The 18,648-nt window shown below is 47.9% G+C and overlaps 1 protein-coding gene across 1 annotated transcript in view; it reads right to left on the reverse strand.

Annotated features, from left to right (window-relative positions):
• Positions 1–1,979: 1,979 nt before the first annotated feature.
• Positions 1,980–18,648, reverse strand: part of MAN1C1 (mannosidase alpha class 1C member 1) — a 64,802-nt gene continuing 48,133 nt past the window's right edge. Inside the window, exons 6-12 of the mRNA XM_086479213.1 lie at positions 14,210–14,333; positions 10,407–10,500; positions 6,744–6,859; positions 6,358–6,577; positions 4,003–4,175; positions 3,051–3,166; positions 1,980–2,404 (exon numbers count right to left, since the gene is read on the reverse strand). Coding sequence (XP_086335339.1) covers positions 2,287–2,404; positions 3,051–3,166; positions 4,003–4,175; positions 6,358–6,577; positions 6,744–6,859; positions 10,407–10,500; positions 14,210–14,333 — 961 coding nt within the window. The 3' untranslated portion in view covers positions 1,980–2,286. The remainder of the gene's footprint in view (positions 2,405–3,050; positions 3,167–4,002; positions 4,176–6,357; positions 6,578–6,743; positions 6,860–10,406; positions 10,501–14,209; positions 14,334–18,648) is intronic.

Below are 18,648 nucleotides of genomic sequence, written 5' to 3' on the forward strand. Positions count from 1 at the left end.
GACCCTCTGGCATACCAGCCACCCCTCCTAGTTTCGTGTCATCAGCAAACTTGCTGAGGGTACGCTCTGCCCCATCATCCAGATCATTAATGAAGATGTTAAACAGGACCGGACCCAGTAGTGACTCCTGGGCTACTCTGCTAGTAACTGGCCTCTAACTAGACGTCGTGCCACTGATCACCACCTCTATGCCCAACCATTCGGCCAGTTTTCAACCACCTCACCGTCTGCTCATCCACCCCATACATCAGCTTGTCTATGACGATCTCCTTTGACAGTGCCAAAGGCCTTCCTGAAGTCCAGACAGACAGTATCTGCCGCCCTCCCCTCATCCACCAGACCAGTCATTTCATCATAGAAGTTTATCAAGTTGGTGAAGCATGACTTGCCCCCGGTGAAGCCATGCTGGCTACTCCTGAAGAACTTTTTGTCATTTGTGTGCCTGGAAATGTTTTCCAGGATTAGCTGCTCCATCACCTTCCCAGGGACTGAGGTGAGGCTGACAAGCCTCCTCCTTCTTGCCCTTCTTGAAGGTAGGAGTGACATTTGCTTTACTCCGGTCTTTGGGCACTTTTCCCAGTCACCACGACTGATCAAAGATTATTGAGAGTGGCCTTGCAATGATATCTGCCAGCTCCCTCAGCACTTGGGGGTGCATCCCTTCAAGGCCCATGGACTTATGTGCGTCCAGTTTGCTTAAGTATTCCCTGACCTGATCCTCTTCCACCATGGGTACATCTTCCTTGCTCCAGCCTTTTCCCCAGGTCTGTGGAACCCGGGATTCCTGAAGGCTGGTCTTGCTAGTAAAGACTGAGGCAAAGGCAACATTTGGTATTTCAGCCTTTTCCATGTCCTGTGTAACCAGGTCTCCCGTGTTGTTGAGCAGTGGGCTCGCATTTTCTCAGTCTTCTTTTTGTCACCTATGTTCTTATAGAAGCCTTGCTTGGTGCCTTTGACATTCCTGGCTGAATTCAATTCCATTTGGGCTTTAGCTTTCCTAATGTCAGCCCTGGATGCTCTGACAATGTTTCTGTAGTCCTCCCAGGTTACCCATCCTTGCTTCCACCCTCTGTACGCTTCCTTTTTGTGTTTGAGTTTGGCTAGGAGTTCTCTATTCATCCACACAGGCCTCCTGGCATTTTTGCCTGACTCCCTGCTCATTGGAATGGAACTCTCTTGAGCCTGGAGGACACGATTCTTGAATATTAACTGGCTTTCTCAGGCCCCTCTTCCCTCCAGAGTCCTACCCCACAGGACTCGTCCAAGCAGATCTTTGAACAGGCCAAAGTCTGCGCTCCTGAAGTCCAGGCTTGTGAGCTTGCTTTTCACCCTCCTTCCTGCCCTCAGGATCCTGAACTCCACCATCTCATGGTCACTGCAGCCAAAGCTGCCTTTGATTTTCATGTCCCCAACAAGCCCCTGTTTGTTGGTGAGTATGAGGACCAGCAGAGCACCTCTCTTTGTGGGCTCCTCTGTCACCTGGAGGAGGAAGTTATCATCAATCCACTCAAGGAACCTCCTGGATTGCTTATGTCCTGCTGCGTTGTCCCTTCAGCAGATACCAGGGTGGTTCAAGTCCCCCATGAGGACCAGGGCCTGCAAATTCAAACCTGAGGCTGCTCCTATCTGTCTGTAGAGGGCCCAATCCTCTTGTTGTGGCCTATAGCAGACACCCACTGTAATGCCACCTTTACCTGTCCTCTCTTTAATCCTAACCCATAAGCTCTCAGTCAGCTCCTCATCCATCCCCAGGCAGAGCTCCAGGCACTCCAGCTGCTCTCTCACATAAAGGGCAACTGCCCTTCCTTGTTCTCCTACCCTGTCCTTCCTAAAGAGCCTAGAAAGCCTACCACCTAGAAAGCACAGTACATTGAAACTGTTAATCAGAAAGCTGATAAATCCAAGAGTATATAAAGGCAAAAACGAAACAGAAAAACGAAAGGAGGATATGGGTGTGTGTGAAGTCTATTTTATGGCAAACTTCCAGTCCTTTGGCCACTATAAAGCAAAGTCAGTGAATTTCATATAAATTCTCTGTATAAAGGAATGTCTATGAACTGTGTACAATATGGCCCAGAATAAACATCTCATTATCAGGCTAATAGAGCTCCTCACAGAGGAAAAGAAGGTGCTTATGTCATGGTTTCATCTTCCCAATATAATATTGTCCGGAATTGGACTAGTGCCCCAAAATACCATTTTAGGAACAACATGAATTCCTTTAATGGAAAGGAAATGCAGTAACCCGCCGATGCTGCAGAAGCAGGGCGCAGGGCAACGGCCTCACTACTGCACACTTGCTTTAAAGTTCGTGTGGTTGACTGGCAGGGGGTGAGCCTCTGTGTTGAACACCCAGTCGTCCAGGGACAGCACGTCATCTTCACAGAACAGAAGATAGAGGTACCTGGAGCCATGAGGCAAGGGTGGGCAGGAAGAAGATGGACAGAAAGGGAGGTTAAAGGAAACTCGAGAGAGATTCCAAGCACACACAAGCAAGCACTGTCAGCAGGACTGCGATGGGGGCTACGCCAGTTTATGGTGACACACTTCCCAACTCCCTGCCTCACTCTCCTGCTGGAAACTACCACCCCTGGTGCAATGGTGGCAAAGCAGGACGGGCATCTGCACTCAGCCACCCCACAAACATTAGCTCATGCTACAGCAAAGGCACATCTGCACCAAGGGGCAGCAAATTCAGGCCACAGTCATGCTTCCTCTGTACGCAGGATGGTAACCTGGCAGAGAGGACAGCCGTCTCTTAAACCACCAGAGCTAAATTCAAGGGAGCTCAGCAGTCAGAGCCTCCCACTTCGAGCAGCCCTAAATGACGGGGAGAGCCCTTTAAATCCAGCACATGAGCAGACACCTCGAGAGTGACAATGACAGCTGTGGTTCTACAGGAGGAAACTACCAAAGCTTTGCAGCACCCATACCCTTGCCCAGTTTTCCCCGCAGAGGATAAGACTTCCCCCTTATTATTAGAGACTTATTAAGCATTGATGCTGCAGGAATTATGCTACCCTGAAAGACCTCTGTGATACCAGACTTACTTCAAAGTCTCTGCGAGGAAAAAACTCTGTTGCATGTTGTCATGCATTGGGGTTGTGACGTAAACATCTCGGATGCCAGAAAAACCAGCTTCTACTCTACAATTTTTTTCCAGGGCCTAAGAAAGGGAAAGAAATCTCAGTAACACACAATAGCACGGAGCAACTCATTAATCATCATCAGTTGCATTACAAGTCAGCTTTACAAATCAAACGCCAGGTTTATAGTAGCCTCTGTCTCTCACTGAAGAGCGTGGTGATTACTCCAAACTCTGGGAATAAAGCTGGTTCTAATGAAATAGCAAGAGAAATATAAACCGCCTAAGTAAGTTGATTGATTGACCTTGACGTTACACATATAGCAAAAACAGATCTCAAGTGGCAACTCTAGCTGTTTGCAGAGCCTCTTTTCCAGGGCAGTACACACATTACAGTTCTGCTGCTGAAACACAGCCCCTGCTAGGATGTGGGGCACCAGCCAACGGGCTCTTGCACGAGCTAGAAAGAGGTGAGGGACTTTCTGGCTGGGAGGTCTTTGTGGGAAGAAGACAAGACAAAGGGCAAAGACAGGTTTGCTGATTTTCCCTGGCCAACTACGAACCAGTGGTTCTGAGCAGTCCAGGTATTTCGGATAGAAGGCTGACTCCTTTTTGCAGAGGGCTGTTACCTTAATAGCAGGTTTCGCTGTCTGCATCACTCCTCTCCATAAACCCCCACTGTTTTGACTGACTGACTGATTTTAGCATAGCCCAAAAGGGAGAAGAAAACACTAACATGATCAACACAGACGCCACATTAAACTGAGCTATTCTGTGCCTTCCTGCCCCATTGCTAATGTGTTGTCAGTGTCTAACACAATTTAAATAATTTCTGCTCTTTTTATTGACCGAAGGGAAGATTTTTGTAAGAATTCAGCAGCTTGTAAGAGGTATTATGGCGAATTTTCCAACCATACCTTCACGACCTCCCAGCCCCACTGCCTGTACTTGGGATCGTGTGTCAGCCGCCACATGTACATGTAGCTTTCTACCACTTCTGGACGCAGGATGTAGTAGCGCTCGCTGAGTCTGGTTGCCATGGCTTCGGTTCCAGCATCAAAACGAAAGGCTTCGGGGCCGAGTTTGGTATCTAGACAAAATCATACGCGTGCAATGGTCAGTTTGAGGAGAAAGCAAGTAAACAGACTGTCCAGGTGCTTTTATGCTGCTCAGGCTGCCAACGGTTAACTAAGGCTGAGCAGATCGGTCTGTGTATCAGATCAGCCTCACAGCTGATGTCAAAATAGGGGCAGCTCCACCAGAGCGCATGAGCTGTGCCCACTGCCACTCCAGGCGCTGCTCATTCTGTGGTATGGCTGGGTACTCTCTAGGCGAGGATAAAGTGTTTCTGAGGGTGGCTACAACTGACAAAACACAGACTCGGACCAGATTTGAGCATGGAAAGGGCAGGTACAAATCTCCACCATGTCCTAGAACTTTTGCTGGGCTGGTATTCGCTCCTAGGAATTGCACTGCCCCTGACCCTGAGAGCAGAGTTTGTCACTGAAGACAAACTCCGAACCCAGATGAGAAAGAACAGAGAGGCAGATTCTGTCTCAAAAAGAAAACACATTCAAAGGAAAACCTAGCCATGCCGCTGACCCTGCCATCACAGAGATATCGATACACTGCTCCCAGGCAGGTGGTTGGTTTTTTTTCCCACAATTACCAGTCTACCAGACTGAGCCATTTCACCCGTTCTGTGGCCAGGAGGCTGTAACAAGTGGTGCCTGGGACCTGAAATCACTTCTTCTGCCTTTCCTTCTGGTCCACTAGCAGCCTCTTTGAAAAGAAGACATCAGGATGATGAGGAAGGCTTAATCAATTTCACTGGTATTTTATAAATAAAACATTAAGAGTACCTTGGTCTTTTTGAGTGTCCCTTACATGAGAATCTCAATCTCTTGCAGGCATTAGCTAGCACTTGTGTCCCTACTTTCAACACCAACCCTCTCCCTATTTGAAAAATAGGGAAACTAAGCATTGAGGCTGCTTATAATCATGCCGCAAGGTTTCTCTTGCTGCACCCATGTGTCTACCCCAAGGCTGTTTTTCAGGGAGTCATTTTGATTTTTCTAAGTATTTTGCACACCTTCTCTGGGCCCTCCTGTCTGTGTGGGGATGTAACGTGCTCACTAGTTGGGACTATTTGCTGAGAGCCAGGGTGACATGCACAGACATTCTCTGTAAAACAATGAGCTTGCTGAAATGACAGCACTGTAACCAGTGCGGGCAGGCTTGCTGCTGTCCTTTCTATGCTGATGGATATTGCTGAAGGTGAAAATTGGCTCCAGGCACTCACAACCAGAGGGTTATTAGTTCGGGTGGCTTGTTTTACTGCTCTAAGTGCTGGGGGCAAAAAAAAAAAAAAAAAAAAAAAAAAAAGAGTTATTTGCAAACAACATTTCAGGTTAGCTTGAAGTTTATTGGGCAAACATGCAGGACACCAGCTGCCAATATGGGCTGGCTGATGTGGGGAAAGTGTGAAGCAATCTTTGGGAACCATTAGTGCAGACAGACCTGTGCTTGACAAGGTCCTGGAAAGCAGACTGCTGCCTCGCTGCCTGCAGCCTCAGAAGAGCTACAGAGATGCCTACAAAGAAAGGAGTGGTGTCCAAAGCAAGCTCATCTTGCTGAAAGCCCTGCAGGCAGAGAACTAACCCAGTCTTTCATTCATCACCAGGCACTGCTCTCCCAAAGCACTGACTGATAAGCACACTGGGTGGCGAAACAAATTTTACTGGACTTGTGAAACAGGAAGACTCAAGTCAGACCCTGTTAGACAGCCGGGAGAGGCTGAGTAACTTCATTTTTTCAGTTCCTACCAGCAGCTGCAGGTCTCCAACACTCTCCTGTTGGGCTTCTCAGCTGCTCTGCTCCATATAGTGGGACACCTTGCAATTAATCTCTGTTAATCTCCCCTTCCTGTCTGCAAAGGGAGGTGAAAGGACAGACTCAAACTATAGTCTTGTTGGGAGAAGGCTAGTTCTGCGACTGGGAGGCAGGGCTAGGATTCAGCTCTGGGTTCACTTCCCAGCTCTGCCACAGGAGCTCATATCTGCCTGTCCCTCTGCTCCAGCTGATGGCTGTGTAAAACGTACTGCTTTCTCTTCTAGATATCCCAGAAAAATCAAGGGAAAATCATACACAGGGATGCAGATGCTGCTGAAGCACAAAAAACCCTCCTGCAAACCTCTGCCACCCAAAAGCTGAGCCTCCTAAGGCTGTAGGCGATGCCTTACTAACATTTTCTAGGCAGCCCACAGGTTTACCTGAGCGAGCATAAGACTCGTGACATGTGTTTGTTATTTCTGCAGCAAGATCCATGTAATGTTGCTTCCTCTCTTCTCCAGCGTGTTCAGCTCCAAGTGCTATCATGCCCCCAGAGAAGCAAGCCAAGTGGCCCATTTTGTGATCCAAAATGCCACCCCTCCATTCAGCAATGTAGGTCAATCCTCCAGCAGACTTTTTGACCAAATGCTTTTCTATTGCCTAAAGGGATGAAAACCAGGATTTCAAGATGCTTAGACAGTAAGTGTAACTCAGGAGTGAACACCAAGGAAACCCAAAGATCTAAGACCTTTTTCCCTGGAACATTCTGATGAACAACGCCCCCCCCCCCAAAAAAAAAAATACAGAGCAGCAACCTGCTCCTTACCTCTAGTGCGTCGTCGTACATCTTTTTAGCTTCAGAGTCTTTCTTGTCTGACATCAGCCAAGATTTGATGAGATATTCATAAAAGCTGTCCCCAAGCCCCCCAATGGAGACGTGGTCTGTAGTGGGAAAGCCAGAAAAGAACTTCAGGTTCATGATATACCACGAGCAGTTGCTCTACAAAGAGCAAACCACCCATGTCCTATTTAATGTCCTTGTTCTCTCCTTCCTCCTTCCAGTTTCCTGGGGAGATCTTGCAGCATTTCTTTTGCGAAAAGGAAGAAAGGTGGAAAGTGCAATCAGAAGAAAAATGTTCTGTCACTTTACAAAGTATTACTATCCCTTACCAAAACTATTCGGAGGTCTTATTTTGCAACAGTTATTTAGACTGCAACTTGAAGATGCTTCCTGTTTATGAAGCACTCATCATAAATCCCAGCCTCATAAACCAAAAGCAACAGCAGGTAATGATAGATCTCCACCTGTATGAGGCCACTGGGTGCTGCCTCCCTGCCTCAGGATAGGGAGAATGCCTGTTGGATCACACAGAGCTGCCAGCAAGGGGCTGCTGTAGGGACCTCTCGATCGTGCCATCTGTATTCCTGGCTCATGGTGGGACTCTGTGCCCTGGGGAAGGCTGGGGTTGTTGGCGTATTAAAATGATAAAGTCGGGTACAAGGATGCGCACTGAATATTTTCTTCTGCAGAAATCGGATTTTCAAGGCTATCTGTTCAGAGCACACACCGCAGTGACCTTACTGGAGAGGAGGATGCTAAAGAATTGCACTGTGAAATGGGGATGACAGCTGCAGGTTTCTGCCTGGGGGGAACTGCTGGATGGATTTATATCTTTAAACTATACCACAGGGGGAAAAGCAGCGTCCATTCTTTCAAGCAGCCAAGTACTCCCCTTTTCAGAAGAGCATGACAAATTACCCACCATGGACTGAACCATCCCTGTTAATTAACGGTGTCCACCTCTGTGTCTGCACGCATCCTCATTTCCCATGTAAGCAGACGCAGAGGGTTTTCAAAGTTAGCTGCTCAGATTTTTATTTTCCCTTTCACTGTACATATATAAAGTCCTGAGACTTATTCTAAATGCTAAATCCTACAAACACAAGAGATCAACAGCCATGCATTTTCCTGACCTGAAGAGCAAATATCCCTGATAGAGCATGTCCAATGATCCATGGAATAAGCCACAGCAAAACAATGAGATTAGACGCATGAATTCAGCAAAAAAAAGAGGACAGACTATTTGCAAATGCCGGCTGCACAGCCTGTCTTTAAAGAGAAGCTCTGTGATCCTAAGTGTGTCATTCATAAAATCACCAAAGCAGGAGCTCTGGTACATAATTGCTTTCCATATGGCATCAGCTTTGCCAGCATTTGCCTCCTAGGCACTCTGCATAAACAAATCTCTTATTTCAGCAGGGGACCGTGCTTTAATTTTCTAAAGGTAACAACTGCACTCAGAAGAGGTACAGCACTGCCTCTTCATTTAGAAGATCTGCTCATTCAGCCAGGTCAAAGATACACCTTTTAAGAAAATCGCAGCAATTCCAAGAAAAACAGCTTCCCGCGAAGAGCTTTAATGACAGGAGAGAAAATGAGAGCCTGGCACCTAGAGGGAACATCTCTGTGGCAGGCTGCAGCTGCCTCCCTACTTTGGTCCTAATCTATCTCTCACCAGCAGTACTGGAGATGCAGAAGAGGCTGATCAGTCTCTTCCCTCACTGGAATTCGGATTCAGACCACAAGGTCATATTATGAGCAACTGCCACAAACAGCCTGTGCCATGAGTCGCCCTCATGACGTGAAAGTCTAGGAGAGAGGTTATCTCTAGTCCTTTGGCATAAATCAGCCTATCCCAGAACAAGTAATCAGAGGCTCCTTTCAATAAGCTCCAAGAACCAGCAACAGGCCCCTCTATATGGCAGCAAGGGGTGGGAGCAGGTCAGTACAACGAAGTAAAATTTGCGGACATAAATGAGTGGCAGAAGAGATGAACACTGAGTGTCAAGCCGAGTATTTTAACCACCTGAACGAAGAGCACAGCTCTTCAGTTTCCCAAAGATTCTGTAAGGATCAGTTATGGCAGCAGACAGGCACTTCTCCTCTCAGCACCAATGAATAGGCAGAACTAATGCTTGTGTCTGGTAAAATGTGCAGTATGGCTGCCAGCTGGGAATAACCTAAACAAAAATGGCATCTCAGGGGTGCGGTAGGGGATGGGAGATTAGCTTTTCTAGTGGAACATATTGCAACAACTCTGCAGAGACAAATGTGGAGGGGAAGCTGAGCTGCTTACAAAAGGATTGGGTAACTTGGAAGATCAGTTAATGGGACAATCACAGAAGCCTATTTTCTTTCCTCATGGCACCAAAGGACAGCTCTGGTCTAATGGGACAACCGCAACCATCCAGGATGCTTTGTTGGGACACCTTTCAAGCCAAGCCCTCTCAATTACCATTAGAGGTGCTGATATGGTCAGGGATGGCTCACAGCTAGAGCTCTCCCACTGTCTCAGATGATGGCAGCCATGTAACTGCCTGTCAGTTACCATCAGAGCTATTACTACAGTAGTTAGAAAGGTCTGGAGCCATCTAGCAGAGCAAACAGTGCAATGAGACATGGGGGACACCAGGTAATGCAATGACTTAAAGAAAACTGCTTAAACAATATAAATGTAATCACTGACAGGTTAAAAACAGCTTCTGCAAAAAGACTTTTCTTGCCTTTGACAGAGAAACACGAAACCCAGCAACCCTCCCTTGCCAAAATAAGCAAATCCTTAAGAGAGTGGAAAGTTGAGGTCAGAGATCTAGGGCACAGCAGCAGAAGTAGCCTCTCATGTTCCTACCAGAAGGCAAGCTTCTGCCCTTTGGTGGCACAAAGAGGGGTACAGTCTCTTCTCTGGGTAAGAAGGGACTGTGTGCATGAAGCAGGCAAGTAAATAATCTTTCCCTGGGTACACTGCTTCTAATATTTCCTTGCTCTTTTCAAGCCCGTTCCTGGTTATTGCTCCTCCTCCATTATCAGAGCAGTATCTATTTAATGCCCATGTCTTCAGCGCTGGCCAGTGCTGGGTTCCCACCAAGAGAAAAGAACATGTACTTGTCCCATTCTTCCTCCACAAAATTGTACCACGGTAAGAGGTACACGGATGCACACAAGAGAACCCACCTCTAGATCCTAGGGGGATCTGAGACTCTGCAAGCCCTCTGCCTCTCCAGCTGCTTCCTTACTTGCTGCAGCGCACTCAGAAGTAAATCTCCTAGTGCCTCTGCTCAGAGCCTTCACGTCCAACTCCCGAGCAGGTCTGTGGGCTGTGTGATGACTGCAGGCTGAGGTCTTATAGAGATGTGCTGATTTCTAATACCTGTGTGATGAACCATGTACCATTATCCTCCCCTGCGCAAGACAGGTCCTAATTCTCTCTGGAGGTGAGACACTCAGCTGGAAACAAGGCTGATGGAGTAAGTGTACAATTACTATATTGCATCTTACAAATCGGGCTGCAATACCTAATCACATGTATAACGGGCTGCCTGACAAGACGTTTCCTTGGCTTGCTGCTCTGACAGTTGCTATTGCTTCCTAAAGAACAATGGAAAGACTGGAATGCTCCAAGCAGGACTCTGAACGCAGAGCGATACCTACGCTGCACCCAGTTCCCTGTCACCGGGCTGAGAAAGTTGGGGTAAAGGCCCTGCGGCTTCTCAACTCTGTTCAGGACTTTCCGGATGTTCATCACCTAGGAAAGAGGAGAGACAAGAAGTACGTTACCATTCTGCCGAAAAAGCCAACGGTTTTGCCCTGTCACTGAGAACTCTGTAATTCATCAGTGCTGATCCCTGGCTGCACAAGCACAGCAGCCTGTAACGCTGTGAGTCATCATCCCAGCAGAACCCAGTGACATGGCTCTACGGTGAGAGGGCTGTGACGGAGAAACTTTCAGGCTGGACTCCTCAGCACAATCTTTATCCAGCTCTGTGGGATTTTAAAAAACGATTCTAAAAACCCTGCAAGGCCCCAGTTCAGCAAGCAGTGGAAGCAGCTCACTAACAGTGGTCCAGAAGCAATCCCAAGGATTTGGGATCTGTGTGGAAATGTATGAGATGTGGAGGGTGATTTTTTCCATGATCCAAAGGGAAAGGAGTGGCAGGGATGACTGACTCACACAGTACTTAAATTCACCATGTGGTCACTTAACATGATGAATTGGGGCCTTTAATTTCAACAACAGACAGCTCCTCTAATACACTACAACAGCCGTACTTATTCTCTAAAACCTCCCTTGGTTTCACCCCCATTAAATCCAATAGGCCTTTCCCATAAGGGACGAAGTTAAATGGTATGCAGCATAAATATTCTATTATAACCTACAGAGCAGCTAATACACTCTAAACCTTTTATAAAATTAGACAATTTGTACGCCAAATGCTGGCTACAGACTTAAGTTGGTGCTTCCAAGTAAGTCGTCAGGCTGCATAATATTTACTGAAGTTTAGTACCATGGCATATTAATGACATGTTTGAATAAAAGACACAGATGGACTTTATTCTTACTAAAATCACACAAGTCCCAAGCTGCAAGTTAATGAGTTGATCTGTTCCTCTGAAGTAATTTCCCACAGGACAGGCTGTTTAAGCCCACACCATCCCACAGTTTTCCTCTCAGAGGGTGTTAGGATGAATGTGATACATTTTCTGTGGCACACACCAGGCACGCTCAGCTCAGGAGAGTCTGTTAGAAAGGTTCTGCCCTTATCCCTCTATGGGCGTATAAGGCAAAGCGGGAAACATGTCAGGCTGGGGACAGAGGCTTGACCCTGGCTCAACATGCCACAGTTTGAACCTGGGATACGGAAGCAATTCCAGTTTTTAACAGTGCATCTTCGTGCCCTTGTCTTTTCAGTGTTCATCTCCCCCTGCCCCGCTTCATTTCCTTCGCACACATTCTCTTTCCATGCCACTGTTCCCGTTACCGGTCTTTTCTCAGCTCCCCCATTCCTCTGAGCAATTTGTCATTATCACTGTCCACAGGAATCTTTAGCTTGTCTCCTTTATTTCAAATCACCAGTCTTTCTTTATCTTCCCTACAGAGTTTCCTGGGTTTCTAGTTTTCCTTCACCCTCTGCTTTTCTCTCCTGCTCATCCCTCTGTGACATTACTCTTGCTCACCCCACACTCATTGCTTTCCATACACTCCATCCTATTCTCCATTTTGCTCTCCTAGGTTCTTCCTTCTCTTTCTTCCTGTCTCTTCTTCAAATTCTTTTCTTATTTAACAACTGACAGACCTGCACTGGAAATATTCTGGAAAAGCACCATTTCAAGCTTTTTATTGGCAATCCTAGAACCACTGTCTGTTTTCACCCCACTGTGGGACTCTGGACAGGCCCCATTGCCTTTGGGCTCATGGGGGCAGTTTGGATTCTAACTGGAACAATTTGTCTCCCTCAAAGCTGGTTCCTCAGGGACGTGCAGCGAAAGCTAATGACTTGCTGGTATCCAACAGCATAAATATTAAGTTGCTCTCACATGCACTACAAGATCACTTGTGGAAAAAAAAGCTCAAGGTAATGTATAATATTAATAGATTTTCAGTTACAAGTCACACAAAAGGAATCCAATATGTCAACTGTCAGGTCTTTCCTACACAAGAAACCTCAGCAGAATCTCGCTGGCTGGAGCATAACATTTAATGCCTGTTTAGAGTAAAAAGGTCTGCAAGTACAAGGCACTACTTACTATTAGGATATCAGAATTAACAATTATCTTTGCAGTCTGCATCCAGCAGATGGTTTAATTTTGTCTGTGTCCTTGTCTGAGTACATTTTTGCTATGACTTCACACGACTGAGACACTGGGAAAAACATCCCCATCTCCCTGGTAGCTGCAAATGACGGAGAGGCAGGTGAAGGGGCTACAGCAAATCACAGCATTATTTAGGTTGGAAAAGACCTTTAAGATCACCAGGTCCAACTGTTAACCTAGCACTGCCAAGTCCACCGCTAAACCATGTCACTAAGCACCGCATCTACACATCTTTTAAACACCTCCAGGGACGGTGACTCAACCCCTTCCCTGGGCAGCGTGTTCCAGTGCTTGACAACCCTTTCAGTGAAGAAATTTTTCTAATGTCTAATCTAAAACTCCCCTGGCACAACTTGAGGCCATTTCCTCTTGTCCTATCACTTGCTACTTGGGAAAAGAGACCGACCCCCATCTCACTACAACCTCCTTTCAGGCGGTTGCAGAGAGCGATACGGTCTCCCCTCAGCCTCCTTTTCTCCAGGCTGAACAACCCCAGTTCCTTCAGTTGCTCCTCATAAGATTTGCGCTCCAGACCCTTCCCCAGCTCATCGCCCTTCTCTGGACATGCTCCAGCACCTCAGTGTCTTTACTGAATATAGTGAGGGGCCCAAAACTGCACACAGCATTCGAGGGGCGGCCTCACCAGTGCCGAGCACAAAGGCACAATCACTTCCCTGCTCCTGCTGGCCACACCATTGCTGATACAGGCCCAGATGCTGTTGGCCTTCTTGGCCACCTGGGCACACTGCCGGCTCATGTTCAGCTGGCTGTTGACCAACACCCCCAGGTCCTTTTCTGCCGGGCAGCTCTCCAGCCACTCCTCCCCAAACCTGTAGCGCTGCGTGGGGTTGCTGTAACCCAAGTGCTGGACCCAGCATTTGGCCTCGTTGAACCTCACACAGTTGGCCTCGGCCCATCGATCCAGCCTGTCCAGACCCCTCTGCAGAGCCTTCCTACCCTCCAGCAGATCAACTGCCCAACTTGGTGTTGTCGGCAAACTCACTGAGGGTGCACTCGATGCCCTCGTCCAGATCATTGACAAAGATATTAAACAGAACTGGCCCCAATGCTGAGCCCTGGGGAGCACCACTGGTGACCAGCCACCAGCTGGATTGATCTCCCTTCACCACCACTCTTTGGGCCTGCCCATCCAGCCAGTTTTTTACCCAGCGAAGAGCACACCTGTCCAAGCCACGAGCAGCCAGTTTCTCCAGGAAGTTGCTGTTGGAAACGGTGTCAAAGGCTTTACAAAAGTCCAAAAGTAGGCAACGTGCACGGCTTTCCCCTCAGCCACTAAGCGGGTCACCTTGTAATGTAAATGGCCAAAGAAAACCCTGGGGTAGCTGCCTTCCAAGGCTTATTTGTGGGACGGGATCTCCAACAGGAGCTCGCTGTGACCTTTTCAGTGAGCTGGTGCACAGGATGCTCTGAGGCCTGGCAGCCTCTGCAGCCTGAAAGGTACAGGTGCCGTGTCCCACTCTGGAAGGTTTCTCCTCTGGTGAGTTGTACTGGTATTGGGGAGAAGGAACACTTTGCTGCCATGTTGTCTGCTGCAGGCAGACCACAGTGCTGCTCTGCTCCAGCACTGACCCCAGGAGTATGAAGAGACCCATTCACTAAAGACCAAGTTGGGAAGTACTTGCCTTTTCTGCAAACACCGGGTTGCCAGAGAGCTCTGAGAGGTGCAGGAATTCTAAGTGCAAGGTACCAAATTCTGCTAAGATGCTGCTTCCGGCAGATGCCCAACCCCAACTCCAACTCATGCCGCTGCAAGGAGAGAAAAGGGAGCCTTCATTGCCAGGAAAACACAGCCAAAGCCTGAGGTCCTCCCACCGCCCCAGTGCAGATCCTGCCTTTGCTACATGTGTGCAGTGCACACCAGGTCTCAGCAGGCGCCATGTAAAGGATGTACGTAGATTTTTTGGACTCTCACAGGAGCAGTTCTAGTGTGATGGAACAATCGTTTTACAAAGGATTGTTTAGGACAGGGCAAACACACAGATTGCACATACTGGGAAACTGCAGTTTTTGTGGGACAGTAATCCTTCCCAAACAGATCAGCTTAAAGCAAACTTTGGAAGAACGCTGTCAACCTGCCCTACACAAGGCACTTGGGGATAAAATGTGTCTGTACGTAGCCCGGGCTGAACTCTCGTATCTCAAATGTCCCGCAAGTCCAACAAGGCTGCTATTTTATGGAAAATCCAGACTGTCCCTAAGCACCTTGTTTCAACAAGATCTCACGCTCTTTATATATACTTGACACTGCCATTCCCAGTGTATGCTTGTTTGCAGAGGGATACAGCAACAGCAGTGCTAGGGGAAAGACGCCATTGGGCAGCCCTGACTGTAATGCAAAAAAAAAAAAATAAGGGCAATCTTAACATCGGCACAGGACAAATCTGACTCCGAAAGCACCCTGCTGGTGCTCCTCTCACGTGCCTTGCAAGAACAGGAGGGTCAGCATAAAACTACAGAAAGGGGCAAACACTGTCTGAAGAAGCCAGTTACACAAAGTGCCTCCGCCCCTGCTTTTGACGTACTGGGATCCCTCTCAGCTTCTGCCTCTGCTCGCCCTGGCAAATCCAGGCAAAGAGAGAAATCAGCACTGAAGCAAAGCAAGGAGTCAGTTCTGGGGATGAGGAGGGCATCACCTCTTCCAAGCACTAACAGCCTCACTCTTGGATTTGCCTTTACGTTTGACCGTTTCCTCCTTGTATCCCAAGGCTCCAGACTACAGCTCTGTGCCTCTCTGAAACCTACACAGACATGAAAATGTCCCATATGCTTACGCCTTGGTCCCAAAACAGCCCCTGCAGGTGCTGGCCTAGGGAAGCTTGGCTGAGCCATCTCAGAAGTGACTTGGCTTTGGTTTTAATGTCTCTCTGCGAGCGCTGTTTGGGGTTGATACTGATGAGGTAACAAGTTTCCAGTGACTCGGGGGGGCAGGGGGTAACACTAGATGGCGTCTGAAAGCTTGGCTATTAGAAGGAAAGGGTTTCTGTTGTTTACAGGCAGCTAAAACTAATGATCTTTCTGAGGGGCGAAAAAAAAGGTTTCCCTCCATGTGATACATGGAAAACCATTTCGGGTCCAGAGTTGTTTGTTTCGCCTCCAGACAAAAAGAGCCATTAGATAAGCAATATGTTCACGCTGTTTCAAATTGCTCAGTCACTGCCAAACGTCAGCCTTCCCTGCAAACTGTCAGGAGGCTGTATCACCAGCTTTTCATCTGAAAACACTGGATGCAGCTAAAATGGGGACCCCAATAACACTGAGTGTTTACAGCAGAGATCTCCCTGTGCAGGCAGAAAGGTCCTCCAGTCTGACCAGGTTAATGTTGGCATTAATATCGCATTGGACATATCTGCTGAACCTGGCAGCAGCTGGCCCTGGGATGGGTGTGCTAAACAATCCCACGGTGTTCTCACATCTATAAAGAGTCAATTACTTTTCCTTTATTTACTGCACTGAAGGGACGTTGTAACAAATATGATCTCACAAACAGAAACTGCCTTCTGAGCTGGTTCAAATGAGGAGCGCTTGGAAGCAGCCAAATAGGGCCGTGTTTGTTGTGATAGCAGCTACGAGGGGTCACAGTGGCCAACACAACCCTCTCCTGGGAACTTCCGTCCCAAACACGCAGCCAGGCGCTGCCTGCAAGGACTGTGCTGCCGGGAACCCCAACCCTGGGTTACAAATCACAGTAAAACTAAAGGAAGGGTGGTCTGGAGGAAACAGAGTATGTCTGCAACATGTCCCTGGGTTAAAGAGCAGCCTGACATGACCCCCTGCAGGAAAACGGTTTTTTCAGCATTACAGACTGGACAAACTGGGTTTTCACAGCTGCCCTGTTTTATAACATCTCAGAGGAAACTACTGTTTAAAGGACCTTGGTCTTCAAGACGAAAGAAAATGCCCAGAGCTCTCTTTATCTCCCACATAAGTGGGTCTTCCTTAAACATCGTCCAGGGCAAGCATGGACTGAAAATGGTTGCACCATCTCCTTCCCTCACAGAGATCCGAAGCAGCAAACCAGTGCCAAGTCAAGAGAGAGACCAGGAGAGAATGATGAGGAAAAACCTGGAGGTGCAGAGGGTTGAGGGGAGATGTGCAGGAAAGCAAGAGCCAGGGAGCCAGAACAGGAGGCATCGGGAGAGAAAGCACAGTGCAACACACAGGCAGGCAGCACAGAACAGCAGCTTGAGAAGGCAATGTACTCTAGGACCTGGCAGACAACGTGGCAGTTGGACCAGCAGGATGGAAAACAAGCCTGTGTGAGATGTGATACAGCGCCTGTGTAAAAACAGAAGGCCACAGGGAAGCACATCAGCGGTGAGGAGACACAAGAGGAAAAGGTGGTGTGAGGCGATAGGAAGAGATAAAGCCAGCTGGCTATGGGAAGAGCTGGAGTGGGGGCTGGGTGCCTTTGTACTCGGGTCCTCAAAAATGTATATGCAGAATTGACTTAATGCCAGCTTTTGTTTGTCTCAAATTTCTGACTGTCATTCTTAACCCACCCCCCAAAGCTACCACCACCAAAAGCCTACATCTGCTGCAAGACTCTCCTCCTTTTGAGATGAGGAGGTCTCTCTGGAATTAGCACATCCTTGCAAAAGGAGAATTGGAGAGAATTCCTTCCTGCAAAACTCTTCTGGGCTTTGGTTCGGCCCTGACATTTGGGTCAGCGTGCTCTCACAGCATCACATCAGTCTCCTCTGCTTCCACTTGCTAGCTCACACTCAATAACTCCCTTCCCCTCTGGGTTTACAGCCCTTGGCTGTTCATCATCTTCCCGCAGCAGTCAGACTACAGATTTAGCTCACTTCATCCTTGCTCCTAAATCAATTGATACTCCGAGCCCTCGCAGCAGTTTCGTGGCCCTGAAACCAGAGCTCAAGCCACTAATATGGGTTCTGGATTGCGGGCTCCGTGTTATTTTGATTTCCTTTGCTCTTAGTCAAGGTCATCAGCAAAACATTTTGGGAATGTCTAGGCAGACACAGTCTGTTTCAGTTGTCTTCACAAAGGGCAGGGGAGGGTTTGGCATTTCTGTGAAAGGTTAGTCTATGCCGAGTCTTTATCAACCACAGAGGAAGCAGAATGTCTCTTCTGTAAAAAGAGACAATTAAAGCCATGGTGGTGGTTCAAAATTTCACTGGGATCACATGCAGGTAAGACAACTGACGGGCAACAGTGATATTTGAGCAATGGATCAGTGTGAGCCAAACATTTGAAAGTTGCACTTCACGGAGACACGAGCCAAACAGGAGATTTGGGCTAAGAGATGAATAATGACTTTCGTGGCTGCTGCTCTGTGTTTTGCAAGAGGTGAGGATGAAAGGCTTTGGTTAACCCACATTTCCTGCTGTCTGTGTTTCAGCTGGCATGCAGCTTTTACCCTGGGGGATTTGTTTGTAGGCATCAAAATGAGCCAATGAGCCCTTACTGGCAGGGAACGCTGTCTACTAGCAAGAATCAGAGGCTGGGAGTCCAGTCTCCAAGTTTGCCTCTGTTTGCTGAGAGACCTTCAGCAAGGTAGTAACCCAGCTGCTTCAAAGCTCCCCTCCAGCACGAGAACACCACCTACCTGACAGAAAATACTGTAGCTTTAAGTGAACGATCCACACCTGGCTGAGTGCTGCCGGCAGGAAGAAAACTAGAGGATCTGTACACTCCCGCCTCCCTAGCATCAAAACTGCCAGCCAGTCCCATCCAGTGCCTTTCCCAAATTTTTCCAAACATGAAGCCTGGATAAATTCACATGCACCTAGTTGGGCACACTGCAAAAATCCAGTGAGCACCGCGTGCTACGTGCAGACTACAAATAACCTTTCAAAGAAAATGAGAGTGAGGAAAATGCTATTGCAGCAGGAAGCCCTGCCAAGAGGTAGAGGAAGAAACTGCGGAGAGCCCAAAATTAATAAAGCACAGCTGGGTTTAACTTGAGTCACCTGCAATCTCTGCCAAGGCACCTCTTGGTTTTGAGTTGGCAAAACAAATGACCTCGAAGAATCTGCACTAGAGGGGGGCACCTCTGAGGAACTGCTGCTGTTCCTGCTTGAATCCTGGTCTTTTACAA

The sequence above is a fragment of the Leptosomus discolor genome, chromosome Z, assembly GCF_034619465.1.
Source record: "Leptosomus discolor isolate bLepDis1 chromosome Z, bLepDis1.hap2, whole genome shotgun sequence".
Taxonomy (NCBI): domain Eukaryota; kingdom Metazoa; phylum Chordata; class Aves; order Leptosomiformes; family Leptosomidae; genus Leptosomus; species Leptosomus discolor.